This window comes from Mandrillus leucophaeus, unplaced genomic scaffold (genome assembly GCF_000951045.1).
Source record: "Mandrillus leucophaeus isolate KB7577 unplaced genomic scaffold, Mleu.le_1.0 Scaffold719, whole genome shotgun sequence".
NCBI lineage: Eukaryota > Metazoa > Chordata > Mammalia > Primates > Cercopithecidae > Mandrillus > Mandrillus leucophaeus.
The window spans coordinates 1,134,497-1,146,758 of NW_012107797.1; the positions used below are offsets into that span (position 1 = coordinate 1,134,497).

Consider the following 12,262-nt stretch of genomic DNA (forward strand, 5'->3'; position numbering starts at 1 on the left):
GGCAGGGCTTGGTTCAGTGTGTTCACTGCTAGATTCCCGGCATTAGACACAGAGTAGGTGCTCAATCACTATTTGCTGAGTGGATGAGAGGAGGGTGGCTAGCAACAGGGAAAGCATAGATGTCCTCATCATCTCCAGACAGAATGTTCTAGGATGTCCTCGGAGGAGGACAGCCTTGGGGAGGGCCCTGGAGCAGTGCTCTCAGCTGCTGGTCAGGGTTATGGACTTCACACCCCCCCACCTCTGCTCCTGGGTCTGTCTGCAGTGGAAAGCTTATTCAATAATTTTGCACGGAGCCCCAAGCAAGGCTGGGGGCTATTCAACAGAGCTGCAGAGCCCCCACACTGCATCAAGGTCACTCACAGGTCAGGTGAAGACAATGCCCATTCAAGGGCCCAGATGCCTAGATAAATATCTGTAAACAAACCTTCCCAGTATGGCTCTCTACTTGAATTGTGTTTAAAAGCCAAATATCCAGATTCATCTCTCCCATGAAGTGTCCTTAAATTAAATCCACCTGACTGTCCACGTTGTCCCAATCACTCCACCGCCTAAGCGTGTTCTGGTACAGCTGTAGTTCATTCTCTGGGCGAGCATGTTGTTTGTGTTGTAATTTGTACTTATGTCTGCTTTTCCTCTCGCCTCAATTAGCGTGAAAGTTCCTCCAAGCCCCACTGCCTTCTTGTGTCACTCCCCATAACTCCTAGCAGGGGTCTCTTCATACACGGGGGGCTCCGTTCATGTGCTGAACAGCCTGGCTAGCGGCTGATGCCCCTCTAGATGGGCTTAGACTGACACGGGTTTATTTGAAAACTTCACCTTCAATCCTTTGTGGAGCAAATCAGGATTTAAAAAAAAATACGCAAGCAAATAAATGTTAGAAAGCAACTTGGGAGTTCTCCACGGGCTTTGCCATCGCGTGCTTGGACCAACTGCCGAAGGACAGGAGGGTTTGGCATCACCATCTTTCCCACCATTCACGCCATCTAAGAATAGCACACTGGAACCGCACTGGAGCAGTATCAGACCCGAGAGGAATGCGAGTTGAGTTGGTTAATTGCAGACAAGAGGTGCCCACAAGAATAAGAGCATACTGAGTACAAGTCAGGTTTCCTTCCTGACTGCTGTGTGCCCTGAGCAAGTAACCTAAGGCTTCTGGGCCTCTGCTTGAGCCTGTCGAGTAAGCACGGATGTGCTGAGCCTATGAGCACACATGGTCCTGCTCCAGACATCACCCTCATCCTGTGAACTGGCTCCTGTACCTGTGGAGCCGTCCTGGAATCCCGTCTTCCAGATAACACCACGTGGGCTCTCGGCTTCCCTTGCAGTCCTGTGTGGGTGACCACAGTGTCCTGAGCTGATCTCAGCCCACTCAGTTCCCTTTGCTCAACAATGGCTTCTTTCCTGAGGCCCAGTCTTCCCTGTGTTCCCGTGCCAGTACTGTCCTGGCCTCCAAGCCACTCTCTTGTAGGAACACAAGCCCTTCCCTGCCTCCTGCCCCCATCCTCGCTGGTTTCAGTATCTGCCAGATCTCTAAGCCCACGCTGCCTGCAGGCACCTAAGAGTGGTTGCTACAGTTGCAGATCCCCAGGCATCCCACACCTGCTGAATCCCAGTCTCTGGGCGGGGCCAGCCCAGGGTCTGCTCTCAACCCAGCACCCTGCGGAGTCCCTGGGGTGGCCTCCACCCGCACTTTGGCCACCAGACGGCTCTGGCCTAGCAGGCTAGCTGTCATCACAAAATTGTCCACCTTCAGAACCACAGCACTGACGTCTTCCTTGTGCCCCATGCTGCCCACTGCAGCTGCTGCCCTTTCTCCCAGCCAGATGCTCTGGTCCCCCAACCTTCCTCTCCAGGGGCCATCTTGCTTGCTGCTGTCCTGGGACCCTGGCCATTTGCAAGTACTCCCTAGGCTTCCCTCATCCCCCTCGCTCAACTCCTCTATTTCTTGGCAAATGCTCTCTTGCCCAAAGGGTCCAGGTGCAGCCTCCACTGGCCTGGGCCCATCACTCCCAATGCACCATGCCCAAGGCCAGCTCCGGACACCTCATCTCATATTCACCTGACCTTGCGTTGGACTCTAATGTGGCTCCTCCTCCTCCTTTGGCTTCCACACTTTGGCACCGTCCAGTTCTCACCTCCTCTGTCACTCTGTCCTGGTGTCTGAAGAAGCTCTCCTGCTATCTCTGGTCTGCCCATCCCACTCACCCCTGAGACTTCAGGGGGCTTCCCTGAGAGTCAGGAACGCATCTCCTTCCCATGGAGACCCCCTCTCTCCATCTAAGCCCTGCTCAGTAGACTGCTGGACTGCAGAATGGTATTACAGTGAGGTTCCATTGTGCAAGGCTGAAGTCAGTAGCAGATTTTAAGAAAAAAATCAGTTCTTTATTAATAATTACTGAATCTTGCCACAGTTTATAAATCACAGGGGGAAACAGAGCAGATTAGTGCATACATAATTCAATGCTCTATTTTAAAAGAACAGTAGAAGAAATTTAAAATGGAATCGACCATAATTTATACTTGATATGTATTGGTGGAATTCTCCATTTTGTTATTTTTCACAGAAGATACTAGATAACTTAAAGCATCAATGTTCTTAGATATCACCCATCATTTATCATTTAGCCGTAGTATTTAGCTAAGGAAAATACGTCCAACCAGAAACACCTCTTCTCGCACAAATTGCTACAGGATGGCTCAGAGGAGAAGAGCAGCTTCTAGTCTAACATACGAATAAAAGCCGTGCCCAGTTCAGTGGCTGGAGCCTCTCTGGGCAGCTGTGGCTTTTGGCTGCCTTGTGGAATGAACTGGTGTCTCCAAACCAGGGCCCACCTTGGCAATGGGATAATTGGAGAAAAAGGATTCATGCAGGGCCTTTTTAGATGCCATAAGATTTTCAAGGCATCCGTGTAGCATCAGCATCTGCTGACATCATCTCTTGAGATCCTCTCTGGGTCTTTAACCCAAGGCCTCCAGGCTGGTCAGGATCTCTGCCACAAGCTCCTTTCCCAGCTGTGCTCTTTGAACCCAACTTTCCTGGGTCCTTGGGAGTACTGTGTCCATCCCACATCCTGACCTCAAGGACTGAAAGTGGATGGACTTGAGGGAGTCAGGAGGCTGTGAGATGGGGGCCTTTGAGGAAAGGGGGTGCTCCTGGAAGTGGCTAATTTACCAGGGGGCAATACTCCATTCTGGTTGGGCATATAGACCCTGCTTTCCCAGCTGGGAAGATTGGAGAATACTTACTGGTTTGAAGCATACTTACTGGTCTGTAAAATATTAGCAGAGCCTGGGGTGGAATGAGCTGTGTGAGTGCAAATTGCCACGATTATTATGACTCCCAGACAAGAGAAGACACACAACCATCAGCCCCACCTTTGCCAGGAGCAGCCCCACATTTTCAGAGCTACTCTGGACAATCAAAGCTCGTGGAAGCTGGCCGTCTCCTCTTGCTTCAGGTTCATTACCTGTGTAATCTTCCTCATCTTCAGGAACTTCCATCTGGGAGGGTGACAGGGCGGCCTTGGGTGGCTCCAGCTCTGGGGCCGAGAGCTCCAGCATCCGTGAGCGGGACTGATGGGCACTGAAGGTGTGGTACGGGTGCTCCGCTGTGCCATACAATATGAGGCTCCATTCTTTCAACTTCCCTGGAAGGCACCAAACCCACAGAGTCACCTGCCTGTGCCAAGACCTCTGTCACTCACAGAAATAAGCCAGATGCTGCCTGGTTCCTCCCCTGATAGCTGGGCTCTGGCCTGCTACCTTCACTTCCTGGTTACTTGATGGCCAGGTGTGCTCCTATTGCCCAGGCCACATGCTGCTTTCCCCCGGCATCTCATTCCTGCAAGCCAGTGCCCCTCTATTCCTGTTCTATGGAGCTGCCCTCTGCTTCCTCCTGTCCCTGCTGGGATGGAGGTCAGCCGGGCTGGACTCTCCACTGTCCTGGAGGCTGTCCTCTGCCCTGCTGATCTCACTGAGCCTCCCTCCATGCTGCCTCCCCGATAACTAGCAGCAGCCACCTTCCTCTCTTGGGATATCCGGTGGGCAGATCTGGGGCCAGGCCTGGCTATGAATCTTCCAAATGTGATAACTGGGTTGCATGGAGAAACCCTGCTGTTTGGATCCTTCATCCTAGATCATAGGAAGACTCGGTCTTGGACTCTCTCCTCCACAGCTAGCCCAGGACAGTGAGGGATGTTCTAGGGGATAGCAGTGCTGGTAAAAAACCAAATGTCTGCAGAAGCTGGGTGGAGGGAGAATATCTTTGAAAGCAGGGGGATGAGTAGACAGACACCAGGCTCCATGGGGGCCATGAGAGACAGACAGGCACAGGAAACACAGGGCTGACGAGAGAGCTCCCAGCCAACATGGGGGCAGCAGGGGTCCCACTCCACAGATGGCTCCATGGGGAGTGACGGTCCATGCAGTTATCTGTTCTCAGGTATCAAGCAAAGTGAAAATCCTGGTAGCAACTTCCAGGTGAATTCCTGATGTTATAAAACACATTATAAACAGTCTCCAATTTATGACAGTTTGACTTACAATTTTTTGACTTTACAATGGTGTGGAAGCAAGGTGCATTCAGCACACTCCTAGACTTAATGATGGGGCTATGTTGGGATGAATCCACCATAAACTGAAAATATCATTGAAATAAGTCAACTGACAATTGTAAGTCAAAGAGCATCTATACAAGTAATTAATGCATATCTGCCAGCCAGCTCTGCTGCTGGCTAGTTGTTTAAGCTGCCTCCTCCTCCGCCTCCTCCTCCTACTCCTCCTTCTTCTTCCCACAGCATCCCCAGAATTCAGAGCAGGGTAACTGTTTAGAAGGTCATCACCCCACATAGTTGAGGGGGCCAGGGGCCAGTGTGACCTGCCCAAGGACAGCTGCTCATGCTGACGGGGCTCCCGGATGCCCCAGCCTCTCAGTGTTTGTTTCTAACTGGATTGGCTCAATAGGAAACACATGCATACACATGTTCAGCTGTGAACCCCCTCAGTGGGCCCTCATGACTGTCTCCTGCGACCCAAGCTGGGGACAGGGCCATTGCTGGTTCAATGTCTCTGTTGGCTGAAAAATCCCTGCTTCCTCTTCCTTTCCTGCCACGGGGTTTCTTGGCAATCAGAATGGTTTCAGGGAGGAAAAATACTGCTCTGATTCTCTGGTGTTGACTGTGTTTTCTCAACACTTACCTCTGCCTGTGCTCACTGCTCCACCCACTGGCTCTGAATGGCAGCCCGTCTGTCTTTACATACCTGCCTATGCACTGTTTCTGCAATGTGGGCCCCTCTGTCAGTACAACTTTACCTTTTGTTCCAATTCTGGAAATCTCTCAGTGTTTCTAAATTCCAGAACAGGAGCTCCTGCTCATCCTCATACCATAAGCTCCTAGGCTGTATCTACACCATCCTGGGTGGGTGGGCAGGCAGGTGAAAGACAGGCAGGACTGGCCCCGCTGGTGCGATTCGAAATGAGGTTCAACATTGACCCATTTATACAGTGTGCCATGTGGCAGCCCTGTCTCATTTTAACCATAGCCCCAACTGGCTAAGTACTAGGTTCTAAAAGGCTGGAGCCTCCACACTGCCCCAAGTCAGATTCTGTATTGCCCAAGCCTCCCTTGGCCTGGCCAGGGCTAGCAGAGGTAAGCAAGGCCCTTCTACATGAGTCAGCATCCCCAGCACAGCATTTCTAGCATGCGGTCTTCCACAGGGCTCGGTTCATTTAGACACACAGCAGCTCCCCTCCCTAACACAGTTCCTAACCTAGCCTGTGTGTGTGGTGATAGCAACACAGGAAGTTGTTCTCACTGCTGCAGGTGCAGAAAACAAGCCCTGGTGAGGAACCTCTGACTCTCCTCAACTCCTCAGGATCCAATTATAGCCATATTCCAACCACAAAGGAATCCAAGCACTTTAACTACCAAGTGGTGAACTGCGATTACGGTGGGGGTGTAATGACGGTAGGACGGGGACCAAGGGCTCTAGAGGCTATAATTTGAGTTGAAGTTTATTTCAACTATAGAGGATGTCTCCAAACACACACACAGAAGGCCTGGTCACTAACACTGAACTTTTATTTTCAGATATAGTTTTGGTAGGACAAACAAGAGGGGCTGCTTACACTCAGGGTCAGTGGTGTGCACTGTGTGGAAAAAGAGAGCAGCAAGAATTCCCAGGGAACCAGCAGACAGGCAGCTTCGTGGGAAGGGAGAGAGGGCTTGACTGGAATGGAAGAGAGACTTCATTTTTATTGCACTCTCTGTTTGACTTTATGTATGTATGTATGTATTTGGATAGGGTCTCACTCTGTTGCCCAGGCTGGAGTACAGCGGCACGATCATGGCTCACTGTAGCCCCAACCTCCCAGACTCAAGCCATCCTCCCACTGCAGCATCCCAGGTGGCTACGACTACAGGTGTGCACCACCATACCTGTCTAATTTTTGTATTTTTGGTAGAGAAGGAGTTTCACTATATTTCCCAGGCTAGTCTCAAGCTCCTGAGCTCAAGCGATCCTCCCACACTGGCCTCTCAAAGTGTAGGATTTACTGGTGTGAGTCACATGCCCAGCCTGTTTGACTTTTTGTTAAAACCACAGCATATATTACCTGTTCATATATACACATTAAAACTTTTTAAAAAGTTTAATGTTTAAAAATCTGTGAATAAAGTGGTTGTATGTTCAAAAAACCCCATTAAAAAGCAGTAGTACTCAGGGTTTTGATTTTTGTTTTTGAATAAGTAATATACAAGGATGGCTCAGAAATCCAGAAATATAAAAGTGCATAAGACGAAGTCTCCCTCCCCATGGGCAATGTTGGTTCCCCATTTCCTGTGTATCATTTCTGAAGCATTTTATTCTTATTCAAGCAAATATGAATGTATGTTTCTCCCCTCCTCTTTGGTAACACACCTGCTAGCACTTTCTGCACCTTGAGTTTTCCATTAACAGTGTATCTTGATCCTTCCATGGCCGCACGGGATAGATATAGTATTGTTTACTTAAACAATCCCCTACTAATGGACATTTAGGTTGTTACAAACTGTGGCAATTATAGTCATGTATAGCTTAACCATGCGGATACCACCTGAGAAATGCAGGTGATTTTGTTGTTGTGTGAATACCACAGAGTGTGCTTACACAAACCTAGATGGTACACCTGCTCCACACCTAGGCTATAGGGTATAGCCTGCTGCTCCCAGGCCACAAACCTGTGCAGGATGGTACTGTACTGAATACTGTAGGCAACTGTAACACAACGATAAGCGTTTGTGTACCTAAACATATCTAAACAGAAAAAGGGTATAGTAAAAATATGACATTAGAATCTTATGCAATGGCTATTGCATAGGGGGTCTGCCATTGATGGAAATGTCATTTTGCAGCATGTGACGACACAAATAGTGCTGTATCCTTGTTCAAACAGGGAGCAACTACTTGAGGTGAGCAGAGCAAGGGCCCTGGAACAACAGGGTCTGGATCCTGGCTTTGCCCCTACTAGCAATGTGACCCTTGGGCAAATTAATTCATCTCTGTTCTTTAGTTTCCTCATTTGTAATGTGGGGATAATAATAATGTCTCCAAATGTCTACCTCACGGGGTTGTTTTGGAGATTAAATGACTTAATGATGATAAAGCACTTAGACTAGAGACTGACACACAGGAGCTGTCCGTTAAGGGAAATCTACTGCACATGTCATTTCAGCTGTGTGCATGTGTACCTGTAGGCTACATGACTACTGGTAAAACTGGGTGTCAAAAGGAATGGGCTCCTTTGCAGCCTGGAGCTATGGCTTACATTGCCAATCTGATAACTCAGAAAGGTTAACGTCGCATTTCTCTCATTATGTGAGAAACTGAGCATCCTTTTCATACAATTAAGAGCAAGACAAATTTCTGATTTGATAAAATTAAAAGTAATTTACAAACTTGGAAATTTACCAAAGACATTTGCTAGGAACAAGGGATGAGACGTCTAAGACGCATAGAAGCAGATCTTAGCTGCATTCGTAGCAAGGGTCAGTAGAATGAAGTGGTGTTTTGCTCACACGTGGTTTGTATTTTTGTTCTTTCTCTCTATCTGCAAGATATTCATGAGAGCCTATGAGGAGCCAGGCAATGAGCTAACAACTTGCAGATCTGAGAGCTGGGAGCTCCAAAAAAGCCAGCAGGGAAGAAGCAGTGGGCCCCAAAGCAACCCCTTCCTACATGTGCCTCCAAAAGAGACATTTCCTTTCCTAATAGGTGCGATTTGTGACACTTGACCTAAGGTTAAGGTTTAGACAATGGTAATTTTGGAGACATTTATCTCTCTGTTTTTTTTGGTTTTTTTTGTTTTTTTTTTTTTAGATGGCGTCTCGTTCTGTTGCCAGGCTAGAGTGCAGTGGTGTGATCTCAGCTGACTGCAACCTCCGCCTCCCGGGTTCAAGTGATTCTCCTGCCTCAGCCTCTCGAGTAGCTGCGACTACAGGTGCCCGCCACCACGCCTGGCTAATTTTTTGTATTTTTAGTAGAGGTGTGGTTTCAGAATGTTGGCCGGGATGGTCTTTATCTCTTGATCTTTTGATCTGTGGGCCTCCCAAAGTGCTGGGATTACAGGTGTGAGCCACTGCACTCAGCCTATCTCCCTTTTCTAGTACTTAAATGCTTTTTCGCTTCCTCAACCAAGGGAGTCACTTTGGTTTTCCTGCCTTGGGAAGACGCAAAAATAAGAATTCCATACCTATGGCATAAAGTGTATGGCATAAATTTGAAGTGTGGTTCTTTTTTAAAATTATTTTTTTCCCTAGTTAGAATAAAAATTATTAAATGTTGAGATATTTAAAGAAAAAATAAAAATAAATCGCCTATAACTCTTTTGTCATATTTCCTCCTGGGCCGTTTCCTATGCATGTGTATTTCTCGCGTAGTTGAAAACACACAGTACCCTGTTTTCTCTTTCTTTTCCCACTTAGCATGATATCATGTTAATCGCATTCGGCGTCATTTATTTTCTTGTTCATTGTTTTCTCTCCCTTCAGCCTAGAAGTATCACAGGGGCAGGGAACATGTCTCTCTTGTTTGGTGCATTAGTTTCAGTGTGTAGCAAGTTTTGGGCATATAGTAGGTACTCAATAAATGCTTGCTGAATGAATAAATCCATTAAAACATTTTTTTTTTGACAACAAAATACTTCACCCCATGAACGTGACCATTTGTTTAACAACCTCTTATGACAGGTTATGACAGAACGTTTAGTCCAGTTCCCTTTTTTGAAATACATAAATCTGCCATAAATATTACTTGATGGAGTCTGGATTACTTTTTCCCAATAGAGTCCCCAACGTGGAACCACTAGGTCAGGTGACAACACTGTTAATGTCTTATCTTGAACTGTATGTCTATCATGAACCGTAATGCCAACTTATGTCTAACATGAACTGTAATGCCACATGATCCCTCCACAGTGTTTGGTGTCCCATGAGGCTTGACTGCAAAATGGCCAGGTGAGGGACCACAGGCCACCTGGGCAAATTGGTTCCTTTACAAGAATCACCCCCTCTACACAGTCCCTTCTCCAAACCACAGCCCAAGCTTAACTGAGGCAGGAGGGTCAGATGCCGGTGGGTGACTTAGGATAACAGACTTAAGGCAGAGACACACAGGAATGAGCTTCTTGGAGGCTTTAGTTTTCAAGAGGCATCCACTTCCTCTCACCGAGTCCACAGTGTCAGCCGCCCATAGCAGCAGCACATGTGCCAGGGCAGGCTCCCCAGGCCGGCCCTCCACACTCGGTCACCCCCAAGAGGCCACATTCTCCTTGGGAAGATAAGCCACATGGGTGCAGAAGAAGCAAGGAGGAAGAACAGGCAGACGCGTCCAGGGACACCTCAGGCCAGACCAGAGGCAGTCGGATTTTAGAATGTTGGCCCTACTTTCGGCAAACTGCTTACCAAGAATGTATTATTTACTATTCAAGATACTCTACAAGGCTGTTCAAGTTTACTGTCGTACAAACCCAACTAGCACCATGAGTTCCTTACTTTCTAAAAGGAGGGAGTCTTAAAAGATGCCCAGTCAAATTTTTTGCCATCAGATTCCTGAGCCTGTAGAAGAATCACAAATCCACCTGTTTAAACACTTGCGCCAGCACTGCCAGCAGGCTTCCTCCAGATGTCAACAACGAAGGCCAGGGGAATGTCACTGTGACAGGCAGAGGATAATCCACAGCTAATGCCATCTGAGGCTGCCAATAAATGGCTTTATCATCATTCACTATCTTCAATACAGTATTTCCCCTCAATGAATTAAATTCATAATGAACAAACAGGATTATTCCCATTATGCAAAGAAAGAACCAGAATTAAGGGGAGACTATGGTTGAATTTGCCAACAGGAAAGTACCAGCAGTAATGAAGCTTTTCTATGCCTGGCATTTTCAGTTAAGCATTAAAATCCTTGAGAAGGAAATTTATAATCGGAGATAAAGCAAGTAGGGGTGGGGGAAAGTTCTATTAGATTAAGGACTCTGAGCTAATGCTTTTGGATTCCTGGGTTTTCTTGGCTATAAGAGAAGTTATTAACAATATGGAGTTTAATTAATTCTCCCTCTATGTCCCTATACTTAAAATATGCAGGAAGAAATTCCTTAATTGAAACACTGTGAAGTAAAAGAGCCCTAGAAAAATCACGTAAATATGTTTCAGTTTAAAACACCAGTGGAAGTTTTTTCCTTTTGAGATTCAGTGAACTAGCCACCCATGGCTATGTTCAAGTTACAAAGCTTAATGCAGAGGTTTGGGTGGAAGGAATAAAAAAGGCTTACTTCCATCCAGTTATAAAAATATACAAAAACGCCCCTATAATTCACATACTGAATACGCCTATAATTTACTCCTTAAAAGGGGTGAATTTCACAGTATGTGAATTATATCTCAATAAAGCTATTATTAAAAATACTGTGTAGAGGCCAGGCACAGTAACTCACGCTTGTGATCGCAGAGCTTTGGGAGGCTGATGTGGGAGGATCTCTTGAGGCCAGGAGTTCGAGACCAGCCTGGCAACATAGTGAGACCCCATTTCTACAAAAAATAAAATAGAAAAATTAGCCAGGCGTGGTGGTGTGCCCTTGTAGTCCTATCCACTCGGGAGGCTGAGTTGGGAGGATTGCTACAGCCCAAGAGTTGGAGGCTGCAGTGAGCTGTGATTGCACCACTACATTCCAGCCTGGGTGACAGAGCAAGACCCTATCTCGAAAAATATATATATTATAATTACACATACACACAGTAATTTTTTGTGTATATTACATATATATGTGTACACACACAGAGAAATATCAACCTTTACTCAATAGATTTAACATATTATTAAAAGTACACTTTAAGGTCACATTATGCAAGTAAGAGAAAGATAAAAAGGAATTTAGGAATGGCTTGGAAAGGAGGATAAGAAAAAGAGCACATACATGTGTGCTCTCCATGTACACACATCCATGTATGCACATGTACATGTGTGCACAAGGCACCCATAACACGCACACCTGCACACATGTACTTACCTGAGCACACATACATACACACATGAACTCTCAGACCCAGGCTAAGCAAGGGGAGATGGAAGGCTTCCCTGTGCTCCTATAGCCACAAAAACCCTGAAAGATGGTATTTTAAATGCCAGGAAAAGGATCAAAGAATCCTAAACAAATATTCATCCAGGAAAGAACGATCACCTGTGTGTACAATGTACAACACAGCACTTTTCTTAATGGCATCTACAAGGTCATTCTATCTTTTAAGATTTTCCAGCTTTTCCAAAGTAATAAATCAATTGTCTGGAAAGTCAAAAACTCTTACAAGGTTTGTAACAAAGAAAGTAGTCCTTTTCTCACTCCATTCTAGCTCCTGGAGTCCCCCTGACTCCCTGCCTCTCTTTAACACTGAGCTAATTTTTCTGGTATTTATCCTTACATTGCTAGATAAAAATACCCACATGTTTTGTCCTGGTTTCTTGATGTTAGACATTGTCTAATGATGTATCACCTAGGAAGCTGAGAATTCAGTTCTCTTATACTATCTTCCACATACTCATGTGCTCCCTCTCCCTCCCCGACCTCCCAATATTCTTCTAACAAAATTCTTACTGGGTCCAATATTTACTGTCTTTCCCCCACCACCCTTTCATTTTCTGGGAGATTTCCTCAAGTTTCTCTTCTAACATATCTACTGAATTTTGAATTTTTGATTTATATTTTTAATTTTAAGGCATTTATGTG

The 12,262-nt window shown here is 46.3% G+C and overlaps 1 protein-coding gene and 1 long non-coding RNA gene across 2 annotated transcripts in view; one reads left to right on the top strand and one right to left on the bottom strand.

Annotated features, from left to right (window-relative positions):
• PCSK6 (proprotein convertase subtilisin/kexin type 6) overlaps positions 1-12,262 on the bottom strand; it is a 165,912-nt gene that overhangs the window by 28,845 nt on the left and 124,805 nt on the right. The window contains exons 14-15 of the mRNA XM_011965268.1: positions 3,471-3,650; positions 3,269-3,307 (exon numbers count right to left, since the gene is read on the bottom strand). Coding sequence (XP_011820658.1) covers positions 3,269-3,307; positions 3,471-3,650 — 219 coding nt within the window. The remainder of the gene's footprint in view (positions 1-3,268; positions 3,308-3,470; positions 3,651-12,262) is intronic.
• On the top strand, positions 5,799-8,835 carry LOC105528489. The gene is made up of 3 exons (XR_001004361.1): positions 5,799-5,969; positions 8,097-8,253; positions 8,359-8,835. It is a non-coding gene; the product is annotated as an uncharacterized LOC105528489 (long non-coding RNA).